The following is a 25830-nucleotide window of genomic DNA, read 5'->3' as shown; positions in this document are numbered from 1 at the left end:
TAATTTTTCATGGTGCCGCGTGAGAAATCGGGCTGGCAAGAAAGCACCGCGAAATTCCATGCATTTATAGCACTCAAGACTCTCTAAAATATATTTCAACTACTCAAAATTTTAGATTCAAGCAATTCTTCTAAAATTCTATGCAAAAATTCTCGAAGACCGAGGACGGCGATCCGGAGTCTTATTGGTAATCTGAAGCTCAGAAAAAATCTGTGATTTCTGGAACAGCGTGTAGCCAGACCTTCGTCTGAAATTTTTCGATCGCGCTATCTCGGCTATTTGCAGACGCGGTGCGACATTAATTCGCGAGCTGATAAGGTTGTCTCGCATGCTCCAATTATTCCTCTGGTCAAACAGTTGCTCCGTTATCGCGACTTAGACACGAGAAAAGGGTTATCGTCGGCGAAGTGGGACATTTTGCTCGCGACGAATAATCGGTAACGCTGCCGTGTGTCGATTCCCGGTTCCCTTCCACGATAATTACGAAGAAATGCCACGTTCTGCCATGCACTTTCACCGAAACTCATAGTTTAGCTGTTACAGGGCGGCTCAAAACGCAGCTCCCGATCACCGAGTTCTTCCGAAGAAGCCGACGATATCGTACAAATCTTGAGTGAAATCTTCAAATCGAAATGCTAATTTTCGAAATTGTCATTCGGGGTTCGCCGAATTTTCGAGTTGTCGCGGCCTGTACAACTTAATAATTCAACGTCCTCCGGTATCGTCTCCATCTGTGCGGCATAGAAAATGAGAAAATTTTCTTTGTAGATTCGCGATAAGGTAGAGTGACCAGGTTACCGACAAAAATAGGCGTAAAATGGTTTCACGTGCCTCAAATTTTCCTGTCCTTATATGAGAATATTTTGTCGCTGGAAAAGGGCTCTTTCGAAAGAGGAAGGTTCAGTCTAGCGCGCGCTGTTCATCAGCTGACGAGATTATGCGGATATTTGGTAATATAAGCGTTAGAAGTAGGCCAAAAATTGACGATGCGCTTGCGGCGGAGTCCGAGCATTTTTATGCCGTTGGATGAGTTTTCTGGATGAAATCGAGAGTGGCGCGCGCTAGAAAATATCTCCAGCTACAAATTGAGCTATACGTTTGTCTTGATTCTCTGCGAAATAAAGCCGAAAACTCGAAGCACGTTTCAGAATTCATGATATCGATAATACAGAGCGAAAAATGTGACAAGTTTAGTCACAGACTTAAGACTCGTCGGATCTTAAGTCAATGGCTGAAGGCTGTGAACGGAAATTATACAGAAGTTATCGACCTGCTGACTCTGCAAAGTCACGTGACTACTCTTGGCTCTTAAGAATCAGGCTGTCGCGACCAATCGACTCGGAGGAGAGAAGATCGTGGAGGACCAGCGTCTTCTGGGACTCTTGCTTTCGTCCCGAGTCGAAAATATTTCCTCGAGCGATCTAACGCGAAATAATCCTCACAGGGGCAACGTATCTGCCGCCGTCTGGTTTCATTTCACATCTGCGGGGCTCACGGTCTAGCAAGTTTCGCTTCGGTCGCTGACCCTTCTTTCTCCCTCGGTCCCTCTCTCTCTCTCTCTCTCTCTCTCTGCCTCGCAGTCTTTCTCTCCCGTTCTCTCTCTCTCTCTTTTTGTTTCTTTGATCCTGCTTCCGTTCTGTCCCCCTCCGAGAGATTCATCTCGGCCTTGTACGTTTCCGATCTATTCCCCAAACTTTTCTGTCTCCGTTTCGGCGCCGTCCGCCATGTTGGCGAACGATGAAGTTATAAACGGCTAATTACGTCCCCGAAAGATAAGTCTCGGCGTTCAGCGAGAGAGAAACGTTTCGCAACACATTGACTTCTCGTATCTTGAGTGCGTCGGTCGCAGTACCAAAGCCTCGTTTATTGCCGCGATATTGGAAACGATCGTTCCCGAGTATGCTATCGCCGGCCGCGTCCGATAGCATCCTCGTTTCGGCGGATTATTTACACGACAGATATCTTTATCGATCGATTCAGGGACAGGAACTTTATTATCGATCGGGACAGCTTCTTGGAAAACAATGATTCTCCTCCGCGCTTGAACCAGTTCTCGATGTTCGATTACCCGGTGTCTCGGTTTCTCGCGATTAGACGGCGGATTTTATGCGCTTATGATAAAAATGAGTAGCTATGTACAATCGTCAACATCAACGTATTATTTTGGGAAAAACAACTTCTTGTTTGCCCCCTGTTCGCTTGAAACTGATTCGCAAGATTTTTACTTTGCTTTGTTTCATTGTTTAACACCTTCGCTGTCAGCATTTTTTTCGCCGAAGAATGTTACAGGGAAGTATCGTAACTCCTAGCGCTGAGGCACGTAAGATTCGTCGAATTTGTTATAGTGCTTAATTGTTTGATCCGCTAGCTAAGACTTTACGTCGTCAGGGAGACGTAAGAGCTCTTGGAGCCTGTGTCGAGAGATCTAGGGTATGTTCAGATCCTCGAGAAAGGGTTTCCAGCTGGAGGGCGTCGCGTAAGGAGCTGCTGATCCTCGGAGGACGGCGCGGGATCGCTCGATCCTCGGACTAAACGAGAAAACGAGCCTCCTAGATCATCGGGAACAGTTGACCGGAGGCTGTACAGGTTTTAACGGTGAAGCTGGACAGGCGGTAGCCGGTTGATTCCTTAAACGATGACGAAACACCGGGAATCTTTCGCCGACGGTGCACAGCAGCAACGATCAGGAATGTCCTTTCGGAGTTGTCATTCGCGTGCCTGCGATCCACATTCCGCAATCCTGCCAAGAATGCTGGTTGTAAACGACGCCGTAGGAAAACCGCTACGCGGCCGGCCGGTTAAACACACTCTCCGAAAGAGAGGAGAGAGGGGAACGGGAGAATCCGCGACCCTGGATGAAAATTGCCCGTGGTTCGCGGATTTCATGCCTTTCAACGAACCCCCTGTGTTCATCCTTCAGCATTCCCGATAGCTTGTTTTCACTCGCGCGCCGTTGATTTATGGCTGGCCTGGCCTGCAGACTTAAATGCCGGGCTATTCACCTCCTAACCGAAGATGATAGACTTTTGTCAGTTGAATTGATAGCGAGACGATCGTCTGTTTACAAAACCGACCGTGGATCACCGCCTCGAATCTCTGTTATCTAAATCGGTACGTCCGCGGAACCGAATAGGGTTCCTATTGTCGAACTCCCTGAACGAGAAAGACCTGAGGATTGGTTCGAAAACGGGCCAGTGTAATCTGTCAAATTGGTTAATAATTATGCGCGACGTGAATATTTGAATTCTCAAGGGAAATATCCATTGCCAAAATTCGAACAGACGGGCCACTGTTCGTGGAACGAGGCCACCCAGCAGTTTAATTGCCGCATAAACGACAGTGTCCGCGTTTTTGCGCGGTTAGGAGGCACATTATGGTGGTTGAAGATGAAAGAAACGACCGTTGCCCGGCGATAGCAGACTTCCGACGGTGAACGCAGCTCGTAGGAGTCGCATTCCACGCTAAATACATTAAGAATGCTATACTCATTCCTCGCGAGGCCTTCGTGGTCGACCGTTGCAACCCTGATGGAATTAATTTCCGCGAACGTTTCCATTAGCGCGATGGAACTCGCGGCTCGCCACCTCTGTCGTCGAGCAGCTAACGTTTCGCTGAAGTTGAATCTTGTGAAACTGCGTCTAATCAAACTCTGCGAAATAATCTCCCCGGCATTGTCCATGTTACGAGCGTGTGGGTGTCGACTGTACGTAGTTGAGAATTTATTCTGCTTTAATTCCAACGGGCAATTATTCTTGCTTAGAACTGTTCTCTAGACTCTCCTAAATATTAGGGGCACCCCTAAAAAGTACGCAATGACGAATATGATCCTCGGAAGGTACGGACGCCGCCATTTTATTGCAGGGTTGTAAGAAAAAATGATACTTTTTAGAATATTTTGAAGTTCCTTCTGAAGTTTCCTCTTCAACGATCGGTACAGAACTAAAGGCAAAACGAATGCTTTGCAAATAATTGATTACTTATGAGTACTCCTAATACACCGGTGTATTTTCAAGTATGTTTAAACAATAATTGAAAACAGCGAGCTGCCTTCACCCAATTTTCTCTGATATTTCGCTATTTATTCTAGAAACCGAGCGAAAGAGCACACTTTCTTCGGAAACAGGCGAAAACGTGATCGCGCTTCGGAAAGAGGCAACGTGAACATTAATTACCGTTTTCACACTGTCAAAAAATGGTTCCTACATTGTGTACGCACTGTCCGGAAGAGATCTCTCCGGTGGGGTTCGCATACTCGCTGATCGAAACCGTGCGACCGAGAGCAAACTTCCCGCCTAGCGGATCGATCGGATCGTCGACGCAACGATAACGGTGCAGATAATTACGGGAAATGGGTGAACGGATGATTCGACGGGTAATACGGGCACACCACGGTATCTCTAAGGACATCGGGCCGCTTAAGTAGGATACCAGGAGCAACCTGTCCAACGAGAAAATAGTGCGTGAAGCGAAGAGCTGCTAAGCCGGGAGATCCCGGGAGGCAGAGAGGCTAATTGATCAACGCGCGCGTTCGGGTTTTAGTTGCTCCTCGTGTAAGTAGTATCGGCTTGCGCGATCTGCGACGCTGATACCGATCTTGTTAATTAATTTACCCCGGCCACGGGATAACCGTCAAACAGATTCCTCTCGGCGCCGTTCGATATCTGGGTCGGTCGGCGAACAATCATAAACGGGGCTACAATGGAGAGCAGTCTCGTTCCTTTTCCGATCACGATTAAATTGCCGTAACCGAAGAGAGAATTATTTGAGCAACGCGCACCTGTTGGGATAATTAATCAGTAGACTGCCGATTTTGTTCGCTTATGCTCGGAACGGTAAACGCATTCGAAGAATTTAAAAATACTGTTGTATGATTTCCAGCTTGTTACAATCATTAAGAAAAGAAATGTCTATATGGTGTTTATAGCTTGAAATTAATACAGTTTTGTATTCTATTAACCCACTTGCATCATTAGCGTATATATACTCAATTTTCCTGGTCACTGTCATTATTCCTTAACTAAAAAATAGAAATGGAGGGTGTTGTTGGAGATGAAAGTAGTAATTCTGATTTTTTCTTATAATAAAGGCCTTCTTTTCATATTTCCTTATGATGCAAATGGGTTAATTTCCAAAATCAGCTATTGCCATTTTATAGATTTTACGCGCTTGCGACATTGGCTGGCAGTTTGCCAGACGAAACAGAAGCTAGTTATGACGTCAGAAGAATTAACCGTAAAACCGAGGTATTTGCTGCTAACAGCCGTGAAATAAACATGTGTCCTAACGCAGCCGCAGGAAACACTTTAGCGACCGGTGTGACGAGCGCGTGTCTTTCCTTCGGTCGAAATCATGTCGGTCGTCTCTTTGACACGATCTAATCAGCGAGGAGTGCCGTCGATCGTCATTCTCGTTAATTTATCCGACTGGCAAAAAGGACACCGCTCCGGCGCCCGCTGAGAGAGCCACTCTCGAGTCTCTCTCTCTCTCTCTCTCTCTCTCTCTCTCCCTTCTCTTTGAATGCGCCCCGTGGCCTGCGACCGACTGCAACAAAAAGCAATTGGCGGCGAGGAGAACGAGTACCGGTTATTTAACGCCGTCGTTGCCTTTATGCCACTTATCGGGGCCCGGCCGGTCTCGTTGCACGAGTTTTAACTGTACCCCACCCTTCCCAGCCGATGTAACAGTACCGTCATTCCCATCTTACTATGCAGTCCGCGGGTTCATTCATTATTCATACACCGAGCTGATACCCCGGCTCATAACGTGAGCGTATGCAGTCCGGTCCTCGCTGAAAATTCGAAGGTTGAGCCTCGTGCCCAACCCGGCCCGACCCGGGGCCCGGGGCCCGATTAACGGATCGCCGTACAACACTCTCTTGAACGGCAGACCTCGGCCGAACATAATCCGCGGATCGTTCGCCGAACGACTTTTTAAACGACTCCCTCGACCGACACCTTCGACTCACGTTTATTGACCTGTCATCCTACTGCGTCGCGATCAACCGCAATTTGTCGACTCCCAGAAAACCTTGGACGAAGAAGAACCTCTAAATCATTCAATTTTTAATACTATACCAATTTCGACATACTTGTTTTTTATTTAGAATCGCCCACTTTTCGTGAAAAGTTTTCGTTTCCAGTTTTCTAAGAATACGCCAAGGCTGCTGCATTCGCCACCGCTTCCTTCGCCCCCTCTCTCTGGGAATTGAATGAAACGTCGAGGACCTAGGATAATCCTTTAGGTTAACCCTTAGCACTCGAATGGCGACTGTAAGGCGCCACTAGAAATCGCCGTATCATTATTCAAAATGTTTTACATTATTAAATTGGTTTGTAGTTAATAAATTGCTAAACACTCCAGCATCGTACGAGTAAATTGCAGTATTGTCCGAGTATAACATGAAAAAAATATACAGTGACTCCCACTAATATTCGGACGCTCTTAAAAATCGCATAACCTTGTTAATATTGGTCTATACTACCTTAATTTGTTTCGAGAAGTTAGAACAATTGGTTCGCTACATAACGTGAAAAAATGTTTGATTAAAATTGTCAATGGTTGAAATTGCAGAGAAAGTACTGAAAGTTGTATTTTGCAACTTTTTAATGCGGGCTTATATCAAAAATTTAAAAAGTACGTTTTGTACATCTGTATCAATTATACATATTCTGAATGTTTCATCTAAATCAGTCAACGTTGCAATGAGTTACAAACACTCAACGATTATAGCTTGAGGGTGAAAATCGCAGAATTTTGGTCTTGTCAGGGAATTTCGCCCTTATGTGTTCATTTTGAAACATTTGTAGCTCATTGTAACGTTGACCGATTTTGATGAAATTCTCAGAATATGTATAATTCATACAAATCTACAAATCGTACTTTCTAAATTTTCAATATAAGTCCACATAAAAAAGTTGCAAAATACCACTTTTAGTATTTTCTCTGCAATTTCGACCAATTGCAATTTTTGTAAAAATTTTTTTTTCACTTTACGTAGCAAACCAATTGTGCTAACTTCTTTTTAAAAAACTAAGTCGTATGATCCAATAATAACAAAGTTATACGATTTTTAAAAGCGTCCGAATATTAGTGAGAGTCACTGTATATATACAATATAGTAGAAATGTTTCGTTTTGGAGTTGAAATAGCTTCGAGTGCAAAGGGTTAAACTCTCAGTTCCTCGGGCCGAGAAAGCAGGATCAAAAAATTTCAAAGTGTATTTTGCATCGTGCAATGAAGGCTGAAACACTGTAGCTTCAACGTGTTCAGCGGAACGATTGAATCTCGTGTAGTAGCAAAGAGAGATGATAGCGCCGGCAAGAAGTTCGACATCTATACGGCCTTTAATACCAGTCCTGACAAGGATTTAGGTGCTTGATGTATCTCGTTTTAGCCGAGGGCGCACCTCGAGCACGCTTGCCCTGCGCGATTCCCGTTGATCGCATGATAGAATCGTCACTGTGTTCGATCGGGTAGCGTCATTCACTTATCCTCGTTGATCAGTCTTTGCTTCGGAGTAAACATGAACGACAGCCGTTCCCCGGGTTTTAATGGTGCATTAGGGTTGGGGTAAGGGGGCAGGGATGATGGACGAGACGGTCGTCCAGTCGACGCCCGCCTTGAGGTCCATTATGCAGATCGAGGATCTGTTATTATCGAGTGATCACCTCTCGGATATATATTGTATATGTTGCCGCAGTTTACCGGCGTTGCGCACACATAACCCGCGCGCCGCGCCGTAGTTACAAATTACGCGACAGGAAGAGCTTCGCGTTACCCCGACCATAATGCCCGTGTCCGTTTGTTTACTTTCCTCCCGGGGTAATCACACGGGACTTCGAGAATATTGATTCCGAAGCGGGATTTTCAGTCGGCCGATAATAAACACCGGTTTCCCGACAGAAAATTACCCAAGTCGCCTCGATCGCCTTCATTTTCCAGGATTTATGATACCGCAACGTTTGAGAACAGCGTTAGAATTTCCCGCCGGAGTTTCGCGAACGCGGGATAAAGTACCGGTTCGCGTGGATTGTCAATTTGTTTAGTTTCGGCAGTGGAGCACGATAGAATTTGTAGAAGGCTAGATTTATCGGACGTTATTATGAAATTGTTTTCCTGGGCGCAGCGTGTGCAGTTTTACTTGAAAACTGCACGGTCACACGCGAAGGTCGCCCGATGCACCCGTGTTTACCTACCGTCGATTTGGTTTCTTTTGCATTCCGCGAGATGCCACCTCCCCCCCCCACCCTCCCCCGCCACCTCCCTCTGGAAAGAACAATAATTTTCATTTCGCCGCGGCCTTGATAGACCGGCACAAGTGATCGGACGGCATTCCAGAAGTCGCAAGAACCTCGTGCCACGGGGCACGCACTGCGATTCAGTATAATAATGCGGGGAGGTTGTTTGTTGGCCCATAACCGCTTCTTTAGGTCCCGATCGTTTATCAGCCACCGAGCAAATAGATGCTCGGCCGCCCCTAAATTTTATCCGAGAAGATCCCGTCCATCCCCTTACAGCAAACACTGCGACCACCCTAAAATTAAACAACGACGAATAAACTGCTTCGTCGGGTGCGTATGCCTCGAACTTTTCCAGCTTGCAATTAAAGTGCGATTTCAAGTCGAAAATCGTAAAAAATGACAATTTTCCCACTTTTAAGCGTTTATAACTCGTAAACGAATTAACCAATATCGATGAAATTTTCAGCATGGATATAATTTATTCGAGCGAGTCAAACACATTGTTTAAATTTTCAATACAGGCTCAGATAAAAAAGCTGAAAAAAACCAACTTTTACTATTTCTTTTGCGATTCCGACCAGTTCAAATTTTTTTCAAAAATTTTTTACACCTCGTCTAATAAACTAATCCTCCTCACTCCTCAATAACGTTCAAGTCACTTGATCTAATTTTAAAAAAGTTATGTGCTTCAAATAGTGTGGACTCAGTTTTGCTCCTTACTGTATGTCACTACTGAACTAGGTTCCTCTTGAAACAATGATCTCTCTCTCTCTCTCTCTCTCCTGTTCAGGTACCGCCGATGACATAACGCAGTGCAGACGCTGCAACGGGAGCGCAATAACGAGGATAGATAGCTTAACGTAATACACCTGTTTCCTTATTAACGATGACATCAGTATCTTAACGCATTGCACTCTTCGAGCGGTGTATAATCAGGTGTGGCTAATGGCCTAACAGTGCATCCACTTTGTATCCTATGCGGAACCTGTATCTCAACCCCCTGCGCTTCATCAGCCCGTTGAAACGAGTACTACTACCTGACTGATCTCGTTAACGCATTTGCTTTCAACCTCGATTTCATTTATTTATTTATAATTTGACGCTCGATCTTCCTGACGCGGTAATTGCGATTAACGCTCGAGAAATCGTTCTCGCGCTGACAGAGCTAGCGTGTAACAGATTAAGACTAATTACTAGACTGCGGATTGCTAGGCAAAATAAAAATTTTGTCGGATCCGTTCTGAGGTACGGAGGAGTTAAATTTCTTTTCTTAATAATTTAGATAAGTCTGAAGAGATTCTTAAAAATTTTCTGTATTTAACCCTTAACGGACCAATGCCGCCATATAAACGGCATGGTACTTTTACCTACTGGGTCCAATGCCGCGTATATGGTGGCAAAAATCAAAATAAAATAAAATATAAATATTTTCCTTTCTACACTTGAGAACCTCCTTTCCTTTCTACACTTTCTATACTAAACGTTGAGTCCACAGTTTCTCTTCGTATGAAAAATAGCTTGGACCTGGTGGGAAGTAAACTTGAAATACTTCCGGACCGTTAAGGGTTAATTTTTCTCATTAACGGGAAGGTCAAAATACAAAACAGAGGAAATATTTAAGGGCGCTATTGCATTATTCCCAGCCCATTAAAATTGTTAAGAGATGGATGTCTATGGTAGTCCCGTGTACCTTGAATTCAGACGATTCTTATTTTGCATAAAAATCCGCAGTCTGCCGATTAACACCGCAAAATGTTGGCTTTCCAGTTTTCGTTCCGACTTCGTCTAGCAAGTTTTGCGTTAGCCGAGTCGTTTTCGAAGGTCCTGTTTTCTGCGGAGCCGGCAGAAGACAGCATTCGGTTTCTCGTTCCCGGTGACCATATTATCATGAGCCCAAGGCCGCGTTGCACTTCTTGCTTCTCTCGTGACGCAACCGACCGATGCAAGACCATTTTATCATAGCAAGGAGATATTCATCCAACGGACTCTCACTCGGCAAGCTGACTATTAAAACCTGGTGTGTTTACGCAACGATGTTATACCAATGGACAGCGCGTGCATTCCGCTCTTTTACTTTATTCCTCCGCGAACTCGCGTGCGCGCGAGCTTCCACTCGCACACACACACACACAGACAGGCGCGTGCACGATGGAATGCGAATATCATTGTACCAGAAGTCCACCGATCCCTTCCCATAAATTCTGCGAGCGCATTATGCGGTTGCATTCACCTGATCCGCGACTGTGCGCCGAGAACTCATGGCATCGAACGGATGCGCGAGTTTTAATGAAACGCGCAGAAGGAGTGAAACGTCCGGAGGCTAATGAATGTTTCATCGTCGAACGTAATTTATGCCTGCGAGAGAACCGATCGGAATCTCTTTATTATACTTGTATGAACTTTCCCCGATGACACCTCCGGGAAGCGATCTTCCCGGAGCTACCTGCTGAGATCCCTGTAACTCACGAGTCCTCCGTCGATCACGCTATCTATGAACGTTCTTCTCGATCTGATCGCAAAACATTATGATTGCAGGTTCGACTGGAGAGTATAGGAGCCGAGGATATTGTGGATGGAAACCCGAGACTGATCTTGGGTCTGATCTGGACGATCATCCTGAGGTTCCAAATCCAGGAGATCGAGATCGACGTGGACGAGGAGAACGACAGTAGCGAGAAGAAGTCGGCGAAGGATGCGCTCCTGCTTTGGTGCCAGAGGAAGACCAATGGTTATCCTGGTGTTAACATCCAGGACTTCACTGGTACATTAAAAGAAAATAAATCTGGTTACGCGTTGACTGCCATCTCAGATATCAATTACTTTTTTAATTACACAGCAAATGGCCTAGCCGATTTTGGCCGGAAATGGCTCGTTCGATAGCTTAACGAGAAAGAATCCTTTCTGCCAAGTTTCAGCCCCATACCTCACCCGTAGTTACGGGGAACAAACGAGAAACCCCAATAAATGATTAACCCCAAAATTTCTGAAAACAATTGTCGTCCACACTTGTCGGTGATGCGGCAGTCAACGCGTTAAACGTGACAGCGTACAGCGTTTACAAGGTGAAGTTTGTTTTTCAAAGGGTCCTGGAGAAGCGGGCTGGGCTTCAACGCCCTTATACACGCTCACAGACCAGACTTGGTCAACTGGTCAGAGTTACAGCAGAACAAACACATCGACAACCTCAACTATGCATTCGACGTTGCTAATTCCGAGCTGGGAATACCGCGGCTGTTGGATGCCGAAGACGTGGACACCGCGAGGCCCGACGAGAAGTCCATCATCACCTACGTCGCCTCCTATTACCACACGTTCGCCAGGATGAAGAACGAAATCAAGAGTGGCAAGAGAATCGCTAATGTATGTACACCAATCAGTATTTTATTTCTCATTTTCCTGGTTCGTATTCCTGCTGACCTTGAACGACCTTCAACAACCTCGAACATCCTTCGACAACCTTGAACAACCTTGAGCAATTTCGAACAATCTCCATCAGCCTTGAACAACATTTATCAATGTCCGCAGATCGTGGGGCAGATGATGGACGCCGACAAGATGAAGATCCACTACGAGAAGCTGACCACCGATCTGTTGGAGTGGATCAAAATGAAAATAGGGGTGCTGGAGAACCGCAGTTTTCCCAACTCTCTGGAGGGTATACAGCGAGAGCTTCTCGCCTTCAAGCAGTACAGAACGGTGGAGAAGCCGCCGAAGTACAAGGAGAGATCGGAGATCGAGGCTCTGTACTTTCACATAAACACGCAATTGAAGTCGTTGAACCAGCCCGCGTTCACACCCCAGGAGGGCCAATTGGTGCACGATATCGAGAGGAACTGGGTGGAGTTGGAGCGAGCAGAGCATCGTCGTGAGGTGGCTCTCAGAACCGAATTGCTGAGACAGGAGAGGCTAGAGCAATTAAACTACAAATTCGAGAGGAAGAGTGTCCTGCGAGAGGGTTACCTGAAGGAGATGATTCAAGTGTTAACGGACCCCAGGTACGGCAGTAATTTGGCTCAAGTGGACGCCACGGTTAAGAAGCACGAAGCTATTAGCGCAGATATTCTAGCTAGAGAAGAACGTTTCCACGATTTGACGAACATGTCCGAGGAGTTGGTTCGAGAGAATTATCACGGGATGGAAAGGGTGCGAGTCAGGGAGCAGGAGGTGATGCAGAAGTGGAAGGAGCTGTTGGCTCTGCTGGATCATCATAAATCTAACCTGGTTGCTCTGAGTTCTCTGATGAGCCTGATGCGGGAGATCGACACGACATTGGCTTCCATTCAGGAGCTGCAGCTCTATTTCCAGAGCACCGACGTGGGTCCGCATTTGCTGGGAGTCGAGGATCTGCTGCAGAAGCACAGCTTGCAGGAGCTGCAGGTCACGGCTCTAGGAGAGACCCAGAGGAGGCTGGGTAGACAGGCGGGCCAGCATCTGTCGCAGCCGCAGAGCAAGGAGGCCCCTCTGCTGCAACAGAAGCTGGAGATGCTGAACAGGGCGTACGACGAGCTGGTGGAGTACAGCAAGGAGCGCAAGGCTCGCCTGGAGGACGCCAGGAACTTCTTCCACTTCCTGCAAGATCACGAGGACGAGGAATCCTGGCTGATCGAGAAGCAGAGGATCTGCAAGGCTGGGATCTCGGCGAAAGATTTGCGCGCCGTGATCTCCTTGCAGCAAAAGCACAAGGCTCTGCAGGACGAGATGAAAGTACGAAGGCCGAAATCCGAGCAGCTCTGCGAAGCTGGTAGGAAACTGATCGCCGACAGTCATCCGTCAGCTTTGGAGATTCAGAACCGTATCGACTCGCTGCAAGAACACTGGAAGGTCCTCGAAGAGCTGGCAGCGTTGAGGAAGAAACAGTTGGACGACGCGGCCGAAGCTTTCCAGTTTTACGCTGACGCGAACGAGGCTGACTCTTGGATGAACGAGAAGATGGCTCTCGTGGCCTCCGAAGACTACGGCGTGGACGAGCCTAGTGCCCAAGCGCTGCTGCAGAGGCACAAGGACCTGGAGGGTGAGTTGAACGCTTATAAGGGAGACGTACAGTCGCTGAACATGCAGGCCGAGAAGCTGATCAAGTCTGGCATATCGACCCTCGAGCTGTCCGCTGATCCTGAGCCTGTCGCGGAGCTGGAACAGGAAGAATGGAGCAAGGAGATAAGGCTGGTTCCTCAGGATGAGTGGGTCGACGAAGTTGTGGAGAGAATGGAGCCGAGAACGGTACTCGAGGACAGACTGGTACCCCAGGTAAAGAGTTTGTACCCGTTCAGCGGGCAGGGTATGCACATGGTCAAGAACGAGATAATGTTCCTGCTGAACAAGACCAACCCGGACTGGTGGAGCGTTAGGAAAGCCGACGGCAGCGACGGTTTCGTGCCAGCAAACTATGTCCGCGAGGTCGAGCCCAAGGTGATCCAGGTGCAGGTCAGGAGGCCGGAGAAGGTGAAGGTCTCGCAGAGGGTGAAGAAGACGAAAATGGTGAAGCAGATGGTACCGGTCAGACGGGTCAAGTCCATCAAGTCCACGGTGAAGCCGATCAAGAGGAAGACTGCCAGCGACGGCGACAGCGTCGAGAAACGACAGAAGAAGATCAACGACACTTACAGCGAGCTGCAGGAGCTAGCAGTGAAGAGGCACGCGCTGTTAGAGGATGCTATTAGATTGTACGGCTTCTATCGTGAGTGTGACGATTTCGAGAAGTGGATCAAGGACAAGGAGAAGATGCTGAGGGCTGACGACTCTCGCGACAACGTCGAGACCGCGAAGAGGAAGTACGAGAAGTTCCTCACTGATTTGTCAGCCTCCGGTAAACGCGTGGAGGCTATCGATTCCGCTGTGGACGAGTTCGTCAGGCAGGGTCACAGTCAGCTGGACAAGGTCAAGGCCAGGCAGAGGCACATCCATCAGCTGTGGGATCACTTGAACTGGTTGAAGGCGCAGAAGGAGAAGAGCCTGGAGGGAGCGTCCAGCGTGGAGCTGTTCAACAGGACCTGCGACGAAGCACACGATTGGATGCTGGAGAAGATCACACAGTTGGACACGGCAGAACTTGGGCCTGATCTGAAGACAGTCCAAGCCCTGCAGAGGAGGCATCAGCACCTGGAGAGGGAGCTGGCGCCGGTTGAAGAGAAGGTACGATCTTTGACTCGCAGTGTGTTTTGTAAGTTTTATGAAAAAGATGGAAGTGTAACATTTAAATTCCTTGTTCCAGGTTAGAAAAGTGAACCTGTTGGCTAACAGCGTGAAGAGCTCTTATCCGCACGAGCTGAACAACGTGAACGCCAGGCAAAACGAGATCAAGGAACTGTGGAATCAAGTCCAAACGAAAGCTAAGGAACGCAGGTCCAGATTGGAGGACGCAGTGGGCCAGCAGATTTTCATGAACAGTTCGAAGAACCTGATCAACTGGGCTGCGGATATGCAAGAAACCATGAAGGTCGAAGAACCTGTTAGAGATGTGGCAACTGCTGAGCAACTGAGGAAGCAACACATGGAGCTCGGGGAAGAAATAAGGACGCGAGAAGACGAGTGAGAGAGAGAGTCTTTTTGTATTATTTGAATTGTTAATTCTTTTGATTCTTCAATTTTGCGCGTTCTTTAGGTTCCGAGAGGTTGAGGAACTCGGAACTCAACTGCTACACCGCAATCCAGCTCTGGTGGACGTCAGCGAACGTTTGGATAAGTTGTTTGGTTTGTACCAAGCTGTGACGTCGGATTGGTTGGCCAAAGAGGCTCGGCTTCAGCAGTGCTTGGAGCTGCAGCAGTTCAATCGCGAAGCGGATCAAATCGAAGCTACCACCAGCGCCCACGAAGCGTTCCTCGACTTCACCGACTTGGGAGAGTCTCTGGACGACGTTGAAGCGTTGCTGAAGCAGCACGAAAAGTTCGAGAACACTCTCCAAGCGCAGGACGATAGGCTGAAGGCGTTTAGCGACATGGCTGACAAGCTGATCGCTCAGGATCATTATGACCGAGACTAGTAAGTGTCTTGACGATGACCGATGCGAGTAGGAGTGACAAGGGTACTTTAATACGATCGATTGCCTTTTCCAGCATCAACGAGAGGAGGAATCAGGTCCTGGCGAGGAGAATGGCGGTGAAGGACGCTGCCCAGCGACGTCAAGCTGCGCTGAAGGCCTCTGAGCATTATCAGCAGTTCTCTGCAGAGGTGGACGATCTGAGAGATTGGTTGGGTGACAAAATGAAAACCGCGTCCGACGAAAGCTACCGCGATCTAAATAATCTGGAACGAAAGCTTCAGAAGCACGAGGCTTTCGAGAGAGAACTGCGAGCTAATGAGGGACAACTGAGAGCTGTAAACAAAGCTGGGAAAGCTTTGATATCCGAGGAAAATTATCGATCAGACGACGTGGGTAAAACACTGAAGGAGTTGAACGATCAATGGGACAGATTGGTAGCGTTGTCTTTAGAGAAGGGTCGCAGGTTGAGGCAAGCTGCCTCTCAGCACGGTTACAACCGAACCATGGAAGATGCTAGGTTGAAGCTTGAGGAAATAGAGAACTGTCTGCAGAGCAAACAAGTTGGAGTGGACCTTAGAAGTTGCAAAGAGTTGCTGAAGAAGCACCAGACACTTGAGAGTGACATGTGCCAGTGGGAACAGAAAGTCGACGATCTTGTCGCCATGGGTGAAGAGATGGCCCACGAAGGACACTTTGATGCTGCGAATATCTTGAAGACTAGCCAAGCGACTCAGAGAAAGTACGTAGCATTTCTTGGTAAACGATATTTAATAATATTATCAAGGAACCATTGTTTAAATCAATTTTGTTTGCAGATTCCGCAGCTTGAAAGAGCCAGCCAAGAGGAGGCGAGAAGCGTTGGAAGAAAGCTTGCGGTTCCACAAGTTTGGCTTCGAATTGGACGCCGAGTTGCAGTGGATAAAGGACCATCTTCCACAAGCGTCTTCGACCACGCTCGGGCAGAATCTGCATCAAGCGCAGACCTTGCACAAAAAGCACAAAAAGCTCGAGGCTGAGATTGCAGGACATCAACCTATGATCGACAAGACTTTAGCTTCTGGACAGACTCTGATCGATCAAGCCCATCCAGAAAAGAAAAAGGTAAGGCCCACTGCTACAGATGCGCGTACAGATGTTTTCAGATCGGTACAGAATTGTTACATAGTCACACGCAGCATCTAAAATAAAGATTTACAATTTTTGCACAGTTGGGACTATTAGGAGAATATTGGGTATGCAGAGGTAAGGTTAGCACAAATGCATGGATGATGTTGTTTTATTTACCGTGATAACATACTAAGTCTTTAACAGGAGTTTTTTAATTTAATCGAAATACTGGAGAGCAAAACATTTTCCGAAGAGGATGTATAAGAAACTTCCGAACGCATGCATGTGCTTGTCTTACATCGTTCAGACAGAAATGATAATGAATAGGCTGCGGATCTTTATGCTTTATACTCCTAAATTCCTTTTATCGTCCTAACGTTTTACGTTTCGCCTACTCATTCTTATTATAAATGCATAAAGCCCGCAGTCTAATAATGAATTCGCACCTATAGTGATTAGTGAAATTTTATTTATAGCAACTAATATACATTTTTCGTCATAGCTGTATATATTCGTCTAAGCGTTTTGCATTCGTATTCTTCTTTTAATATAATCATGTACAAAGTATCGTTGGTGCATAGATACGAGAACTATGCGACGAACTCGACGACGCTTGGAGAGACCTGCAAGAGAAGGCCGGAGAAAGGAGCAAGGCTTTGGATCTGTCCTTGAAGGCGCAGGAGTTCTTCTTCGAAGCAGGTGAAGTCGAGAGCTGGCTGAACGAGAAGAACGATGTTCTCAGCTCGACGGACTATGGCAGAGACCGTGACGCTGCTACAAAATTATTAACAAAGCACAAGGTATGATAAAACAAAGTATTCCTGGAGGATAAGCTAAATTACCAATATTCACGTTTAATGCATCTGCTATTTTTAGGCTGTCGAATTAGAGTTGGACACCTACAACGGCATAGTGACAGAAATGGGACACACAGCTAGTGCCATGATCAATGCGAAACATCCTGACAGCAAGGCGATAGGAATCAAGCAGCAAGCGATAGCGCAGCAGATGAGGGCACTTCAGAGGCTAGCCACAGTGAGGCAACAGCGTTTAATGGAGAGCATGTATCGCCACGAATACTTCTTGGAAAGCAGGGAATTGGAACAGTGGATCAAGGAGCAAGAACAAGCAGCTGCGTCCGAGGACTATGGACAGGACTATGAACACTTGCTGATACTGCAAGCCAAGTTCAACGACTTCAAACACAGAATAGAGGCTGGCTCCGAGAGGTTCAATCAGTGCGAGGAACTGGCCAGAAAACTGATCGCGAACGAGAGCCCTTATATTCAAGACATCGAGAAAAGACAGGAACAATTAGGGTAAGAGCTCGTGGTTATTTGATTTGGTTTTGAGACTTCTTTCGAACGTTCACTTGGGGTGCATGTAGAATTTTTACCTTGGCTCTAATAGACTGGCACCTACTTAGATTCATTATAGGACGATAGAAGTGTATTAGAATATTAATTGTATGATAGAAGTGTCCAGGTGAAAGTCTAAATTTGCATAAATTACTAAATTTCTATTGAACGCCTTTTTTTCTTCTAAAAAATTTTCCTCGAATTTTTTTTATTACTTATATACATATATATTTAATGGAAGAATTACGATGGTGATACATTTTTCTACGCAACCATAACGGTGTTGGGTCACTAAAACTATCTTTTGCACATATATTTAATACAGAGCTGACGACGATGACCCTGTAAGTCAAGTCCGGAAGCAACACAATGCGATGCTGTAAGTAAATGCGTGAGCTGTATAATTGTTGGCTGTTGTAATGGTTGTTACAAGCGTGGCTTTTCTCGTGTTCGCCGACGGTTGCAAACAGTGCGACAACATATTAATATCGATTGTATTCATTAGGGAATCCTGGCAACATCTTCTTGGTCTCATTCGGAACCGCGAGCAAAGATTGCAAGCAGCAGGGGAGATCCATAGATTCCATCGCGACGTCGCCGAAGCTCTCTCTCGTATCCAAGAGAAGGAAGCAGCGTTGCCAGAAGATCTAGGACGTGATTTGAACTCTGTCCTGGCGCTGATTAGGCGGCACGAGGGCTTTGAAAATGATCTAGTCGCTCTGGAGGCGCAGCTGCAGGTCCTGGTCGAGGATGCATCGAGACTGCAAGCGCACTATCCGGGAAACAACGCGGTGCACATCGATCAGCAACAGCAGATCGTCGTTGCTCAGTGGGACGAGCTGAAAGAGAGGTCCGCTCACAGAAGAGATCAGCTGCAGGCTAGCTGCGACTTGCAGCGCTTCTTGACTCAGGTCAGAGACTTGATGAACTGGGCAGCAGGACTGCGTGCCACGATGTCGACCGAAGACAAAGTGAGGGATGCAGCGAGTGCTCAGATCTTGAAGGCTGAGCACGAAGCCCTGAAGGGGGAGATCGAGGCGAGAGAAGACAGTTTCAGTTCTGTCCTCGATCTGGGAGAAGCTATGGTTCAAACTGGCCATTACGCTGCTTTGGAGGTGGAGGAGAAGTGTAACCAACTGCTCGACGAAAGGCAAAAGTTGCACACCGCCTGGCAACAGAAGAAGGTTCATCTCGATCAACTGATAGACCTGCATTTCTTCCTGCGGGACGCCAAGCAGCTGGACAACCTGTCGACAACTCAGGAAGCTGCGCTCAGCGGAGACAACTTCGGGGATTCTGTGGAAGAAGTGGACGCCCAAGTCAAGAAGCACAACGAATTCGAGAAACTGTTAGTGACCCAGGAAGAGAAATTGACAGCCCTCCAGGAGCACGGGGATAAATTGTTAGATCAGAATCACTTCGATTCCCCGACGATCGAGAAGAGGTTGAACGAAGTGGTGCAGAGGCGAGCGAGAATTAGAAACCTGTGCGAAGCCAGGCGAAGGAGACTGGAAGCGGGTTTGTTGCACGCACAGTTCGTCAGAGACGTGGCTGAAGCGGAATCCTGGATCGGCGAGAAGCAGAAGAAATTAGAAGCTGAAGCGTCGAAGGGCGAGGTGTCCAGTTTGGAGGACAAGATCAAGAAACTGCAGAAGCACCAGGCGTTCCAGGCAGAGCTGGCCGCGAACCAGAGTAGAATCGAGGAGATCAAAGCTAAAGGGGAGACTCTACTGGCCCAGAAGCATCCAGCTAGCGCAGAAATTCGCGAGCAACTGGAACACCTGCATGCTTCTTGGAGAAAGCTGTTATTCGAGTCTGGGAATCGTGGCAGAGGTTTGGAAGAGGCACAGGATATCCTCGAGTTCAACAATCAGGTGGAGAAGATCGAGGCGTGGATCAGAGACAAGGAGATGATGGTGCAAGCTGGAGACACTGGAAAGGATTACGAGCACTGCTTGAGTCTGCAACGAAAGCTGGATGACGTGGATAGCGACATGAGAGTGGACGACTCTAGAATAAAGACTATTAACGCTTTGGCGGATAAGTTGATTAAACAGGGTAGGGATAACGAATCGAAAGCGATTCACCAGCGCAGGGATAATTTCAATAACAAATGGAAGGGCCTGCAGGGAGCGTTGAGCGCCTACAGGGAGACGTTAGCTGGAGCGTTGGAGATCCACTTGTTCAACAGAGACATAGACGACACGAGTCAGAGAGTGATCGAGAAATCCGTTGCCATGAACACGTCGGACGTGGGGAAAGATCTGCCGGCCGTCGAGCACTTGCAGAGAAAGCAGGAGGCCATGGAGAGAGATATGACTGCCATCGAAGGAAAGTTGAAGGAGCACAACGCAGAGGCTAGAGAATTGTCGAAGAAGTACCCGGACAAGGCTCCTCAGATCAATGGAATACTATCGGAGCTGCAGTCCAACTGGGACGACCTGCAACGATACACACAGCATCGTCGCGAAGCTTTGAACCAGGCGTACACGTTGCACAAGTTCCAAGCCGACCTACACGAGCTGGAACTTTGGGTGGCGGACACCATAAAACGCATGGACGAGTCTGAACCGCCAACCACGATATCCGAGGCCGAAGCTCTGTTGGAACTTCATCAAGAAAGGAAAGCCGAGATCGATGGAAGACAAGACACGTTCAAAGCCTTGAAAGAACACGGCCAGAAGCTGCTTGCCATCAACGAGGACGTGAAAGGGAACCTGGAACATCTGGAGGAACTTCGAGAGGGGCTGGTCAGTGCTTGGGAGAATAGAAGGCAGAAGTTGACACAGGCGCACCAGCTGCAGTTGTTCAAGGAACAGGTAGGTGCACCTAATGCAATTCTTAGCTTCGCTAGATGCGCGTTGATCGTGTTAGCGTTAACATATCATGCAGTTACAATAAAGATAAAGCGACTGATCAACACATTGATTCTTTCAGGCTGATCAAGCCGACAGCTGGCTGGCTACGAAGGAAGCGTTTCTCAACAACGACGATCTCGGTGAATCCTTGTCCGGCGTTGAGGCGCTATTGCGAAAGCACGAAGAGTTCGAGAAGATGTTGGTGTCGCAGTTGGGTCGCATCGAGGAGTTAGAAAAATTTGCGAACGAAATCTTGTTCAAAGATCATGCCGATGCGGGTACTATCAAACAGAGACTGACGTCCGTTTGCGCCAGAAGGGATAGATTGCAAAACAGCTCGAGAGCAAGGAGGAAGAAGTTGATGGAGAGTCATCATCTGCATCAGTTCCTACGGAACATATACGAGGTCGAGGGCTGGCTGCATCAGAAACAACAGGTGGCCAGCGACGAGAATTACAGGGACTCGTCGAATCTGCAAAGCAAGATTCAGAAGCATGCTGCTTTCGAAAGTGAACTGATGGCGAATAAAGGCAGAGTCGCTGCCGTTGTTGGCGAAGGGGAGGCTTTGATCGAAGAGAATCATTACGCCTCGGACAGCATCCAAGAACGCTTGGACGAGCTGGAAGCGGAATGGCGTCATCTTCAAGAGACCAGCGAGCTGAAGAAGAGCAGATTGAACGACGCTTATCAGGCTCTACTGTTCGGTCGTACTCTGGACGAGTTCGAAACGTGGATGGACGAAGTGGAGACTCAATTGCAGTCGGAGGATCACGGGAAAGACCTGTCCAGCGTAGCCAATTTGCTGAAAAGACACACCAACTTGGAGAACGACATTCTAGGCCACAACGATGCCTGCGAAACGATCAAGGAAACTGCAGCTAGTTTCCAGAGATCGAATCATTTCATGTGCGACGAGATTCAAGAGAGAGCGATGGTTACTATAAACAGATACCATGGCTTGCAAGAACCAATGCAGATACGAAGAGATAACTTGGAGGACGCGAAGTTGTTGCATCAGTTCGCGAGGGACGTTGAGGATGAAATGCATTGGCTGTCGGAGAAGGAGCCTCTGGCGGCTAGCAACGACCTGGGCAGTTCACTGACAACCGTGCAGAGACTGCAGAAGAAGCATCATTCCTTGGAAGCTGAGTTAATATCCAGAGAGCCTGTGGTCACCTCTTTGGTCAGCAGAGCGAACGTTATGATGAGAAGCGGGCACTTCGCGTCGGAAAAGATCGAGAAACTGTCGCAGGAGCTGCAGGAGAAACTGTCGCATCTCAGGGACCTGGCTAGCGTCCGCAAGTTGCGTTTGCTAGACGCTGTTGAATCGCAAATGGTAATTAATTAGAACGATTGAATTTATCGGGGACACTTCACGTCGGTTTTATACTTTCAGTTCTACGCCGAGGCTGCCGAGACCGAGCAATGGATCAAAGAGAAGTACCCTCAGTTGACGTCCACGGATTATGGGAAAGACGAAGACTCCGTTCAATCTCTACTGAAGAAGTTGGAGGAGATCGAACGTGACCTCATCGGCTTTGAGAATACCATTGGCAACTTGAGAAAACTCTCGCACGGACTGATAGAGAGGCATCACTTCGATAGCAAGAACATTACTCAGAAACAGACTGAGATCGAACAGAAGTTTAAAGAACTACAGAAGCTGAAGGAGTATAGGTTCCAAAGACTCAGAGAAAGCGAGAAGTTCTTCAAATTTGTTAGACAAGCGGACGAAGTTATCGAATGGATTGGAGATCAAACTACAGTAAGATTTGCACTATTCTTCATCGTATACATAAGTTGTATAATATAATACATACATATGTGCCTTATAATTTTTTAGGTAGCGGCCTCGGAAGACTATGGTCGCGACGTGGAACATGTCGAGCTATTGATTCAAACGTTTGACAACTTCCTAGCTGGCTTGACAACCAGCGAAGGTCGTGTCTCCGCGGTGCTGGAGAAAGGCCAGAAATTGATAGAAGAGAATAATCCCGAGAAAAGTAAAATCCTGATGAAGATCGATGAAACGAAGCAGCAATGGGAGGACATAAAGGAGTTGGCGCACGCACGACAAGACGCGTTGGCAGGTGCAAAACAGGTGCACATGTTCGATAGAACCGCGGATGAAACTATCTCGTGGATCCAGGAGAAGGAAACAGCTCTCAGCTCCGATGGCTATGGGCACGACTTGGAGACTATTCAGGCGTTAGTCAGGAAGCACCAAGGTTTCGAGACGGATTTGGGTGCAGTCAAGGAACAGGTATTCCTTCGTTTATGTTACACATAAATGACGATGTTGGCGCAACTAATGAAATAATAACGATGACCTTGCTTTTCAGGTGGAATTATTAATGGAAGAGGCTTCTAGGTTGATAGAATTATTCCCGGATGCTCGTACGCACATAGACGTGAAACACCAAGAAGCTGAAGCAGCTTGGAACGAGCTGCTGGAGAAGGCTGCTCAGAGACGAAGCAAACTATCTCAAGCAGAGCAGTTGCAGTCCTACTTAGGCGAATATAGAGACCTCATGTCCTGGATCAACGAGATGGTAGCCAAGGTGACTGCTCCGGATCTGGCTCGAGACGTTCCGGGCGCCGAAGCTCTGATAACCAGACACAGCGAGTATAAAACCGAAATCGAGACGCGAAACGAGGCGTTCGACAAGTTCTACAAGACTGGCCAGGAGCTGATAGAGCAAGGCCACTTCTTGGCGAAGGAGATCGAGGAGAAGGTGTCCGTGTTACAGCACCGGCAGCAATTCCTCAAGGACACGTGGGAACAGAGGAGACGCATATACGAGCAGAACCTGGACACGCAGCTGTTCAAACGGGAAGCCGAGACGCTGGAAAACTGGATAGTCAGTAGAGAGCCTATGTTGCACGACGAGACGTTGGGCGAGAGTATTCCGCAGGTGGAGGAACTGATAAGAAAACACGAGGACTTCGAGAAGACTATTGAGGCTCAGGAAGACAGGTTCAGCGCCCTCAGGCGAATAACCATGCTGGAGAAGGCGTTCCAGAAGCAACAGGAGGCTGAGATGGCGGCGAGACAGGCCGAGAAAGAAAGAGTAGAGCGAGCACGCCTGGAAGAGAGGAAACGCAAGGAAGTACAGAGGATAACCGAAGAAAGGAAGCGCGAAGAGGAACGAAGAAGACTACTGGATAGTCCCCATCGCACCGTTCACGATGAGATCAATGGCACGACGGACGAACACGAGTCCATCAACAAACTATCACCGTTGAAGGCTGCCATTTCTCCGGAAAATTTGGACGCAACTCCGAATCAAAAGGCGCATGGTATTTCTCACGTGTTCGGCGAGAAGCTAAGGAGAACAACTCCCGACATCAAGAGGGCTGAGAGCATGAAGGTCGACACGAAGAAACCCAGAAGAACGCCCAGCTTCACGACCAGGAGAAGGACTCAGAGCTTCAGGAAGCTTCAGAGGATGGAGAACATGGACACGTTGCCTCCGGTGGAGATTCAGGGTTTGTTGGAGAGGAAGCATGAACTGCAGAGCGCTGGCAAAAAGGCAGCAGTTAGATCCTGGAAGCAGTATTACACGGTACTGTGCGGCCAGCTGCTGTGCTTCTTCAAGGACACGGAGGACTTCCGGCTGAGCAAGGCCGCCACTGCTCCTATCACCATCTTCAACGCCATATGCGAGAAAGCGGACGACTACACTAAGAAGAAGAACGTGTTCAGGTTGAAGTGTACAGACGGATCCGAGTTCCTGTTCCTTGCACCTTGTCAGCAAGAGATGGAAGACTGGGTCAACAAGATATCCTTCCACGCCAAGCTACCCCCCAGCCTTCAGCTTCTCAGCTACGACGAGTCACAGAAGGAGGGCCTGGAAAGATTGCAAAATGCTGAAGCAGCGGAGCAAGCTGACGACAATCTATCGACCGGAAGCAGCCGTGCGTCCACTCCGGAACTCGAGCGGAAGAACTCCGTGATCAGACGCGACATGCCCAACCAACATACCCCCAGCAACGTTCAGATCGAGTTCCTCCAGATGCACAGGCAGAACCAGCAGAGACGCGATCCTCAAAACAACAATGAGTTCTTGATCACGCAAAGAACAGAACCGCCTCAAACGCAGACAGAGTTCCTGCAGATGCATCGGCAGCAACAGTTGCTCGCCCAGCAACAGCAGATGATCATACAACAGGAACAGTTGGCTAACCAAAGGGAGCACTACCAGCCCAATTCAGGGGACAAACCCCCGATTCCACCGAGGGGAGCGCCTCCACCCGTTCCTATACGCTCGCCAAGCACCGAGGCTCTACCGCAGTACAGACGAGATGGTACTTATCACGGTTTTGTCATAAATACTAGATCCACTTAAGAGGGTATTTTTATTTTCGAGGCTGTTTCTGTGCGAATTTTAGGAAATTCTTCTTAGAAAAATTAGCGATCCTTTTACATTTGGAATTTGTCCACATATTTATTAGCATTTGAAGTACACGTGCGAGTTTTTCCAAGTAAAAATAATCAAAATTACGTGAGTTATATATCTTTTTATGGAGTATGTTTTGAAAAATATGGCTCGGCGGTCGCCATAATTCCAATCTTTCTACTAATCAGAAATTCAAGAACACCCCTTAAGAGTTAACTGGATTGTAACGGAAATTGGATTATTTTTACAGAACCAGACCATGCACAAGGGAGACCAGGCTTCTACCAGCAACGCAGTGCAACGTTGAACCATAATGGGTCCAGTCAGCAGTATCCTACGAATCCAGCCTGGCAGAGACAAAGCAGCGTGGACCTGACAACGCAACATCAAGGTATCGGATCTGTTCTCGGGATTACATTGCGAATACGTGTGTCTGTGTAAACGATCCTCTTCCATCTAAAGGCTCGTCAATTGTTTTATAGAATTAGCACCTCCCTTGCCATCGACCGCTCCTCCGCCAACCAGAATGGCTCAGTGGAGTGCCCCTCATGATCCCGGTTAGTCGTTGTCAGCTGTTTGTGAACTGTCGTCGCTCTTCTTGCATGTTATACCTCACCTTCCAACTTATTTTATCTTCTGTCTGCTTACCCAGATTCGCCCTTATTTTATTTCTTAATTAACACACACACACTTTTCCTATCTTCTTCTCATGATGTATACCGCAGTTTAACGACCATGCGAAGTTTGCTTCCACTTATCCGCGAATGAACAAACACGCGGAAGGCATTAACAATGTTTTTTGTTACAGCCTATGGAAATCTCTCCGTAAATACTAGACAGGTAACTGAACTTTTGACAAAATATTTAGAGTAATCTTTAAAATGCAAAAA

General features: G+C 47.5%; 1 protein-coding gene across 4 annotated transcripts in view; it reads left to right on the top strand.

Moving 5' to 3' along the window:
- Nucleotides 1-25830, top strand: part of Kst (spectrin beta chain, non-erythrocytic 5 kst) — a 41148-nt gene that overhangs the window by 13683 nt on the left and 1635 nt on the right. For 2 of the 4 annotated variants that reach the window (XM_076787891.1, XM_076787894.1), the window contains exons 4-21: nucleotides 10776-11001; nucleotides 11323-11600; nucleotides 11766-14369; nucleotides 14449-14765; nucleotides 14839-15216; nucleotides 15291-15956; nucleotides 16033-16318; nucleotides 16906-17124; nucleotides 17201-17643; nucleotides 18008-18061; nucleotides 18188-20501; nucleotides 20620-21876; nucleotides 21937-22305; nucleotides 22384-22803; nucleotides 22883-24848; nucleotides 25191-25331; nucleotides 25423-25497; nucleotides 25749-25780. In XM_076787891.1, coding sequence (XP_076644006.1) covers nucleotides 10776-11001; nucleotides 11323-11600; nucleotides 11766-14369; nucleotides 14449-14765; nucleotides 14839-15216; nucleotides 15291-15956; nucleotides 16033-16318; nucleotides 16906-17124; nucleotides 17201-17643; nucleotides 18008-18061; nucleotides 18188-20501; nucleotides 20620-21876; nucleotides 21937-22305; nucleotides 22384-22803; nucleotides 22883-24848; nucleotides 25191-25331; nucleotides 25423-25497; nucleotides 25749-25780 — 12045 coding nt within the window. The remainder of the gene's footprint in view (nucleotides 1-10775; nucleotides 11002-11322; nucleotides 11601-11765; nucleotides 14370-14448; nucleotides 14766-14838; nucleotides 15217-15290; nucleotides 15957-16032; nucleotides 16319-16905; nucleotides 17125-17200; nucleotides 17644-18007; nucleotides 18062-18187; nucleotides 20502-20619; nucleotides 21877-21936; nucleotides 22306-22383; nucleotides 22804-22882; nucleotides 24849-25190; nucleotides 25332-25422; nucleotides 25498-25748; nucleotides 25781-25830) is intronic. The other 2 variants (XM_076787892.1, XM_076787893.1) reach the window with 2 other exon arrangements.

Source organism: Halictus rubicundus, chromosome 5, assembly GCF_050948215.1.
Source record: "Halictus rubicundus isolate RS-2024b chromosome 5, iyHalRubi1_principal, whole genome shotgun sequence".
NCBI classification, from domain to species: domain Eukaryota; kingdom Metazoa; phylum Arthropoda; class Insecta; order Hymenoptera; family Halictidae; genus Halictus; species Halictus rubicundus.
The sequence above is the reverse complement of the archived record's forward strand: the minus strand, read 5'-3'. Positions and strand labels throughout refer to the sequence as shown.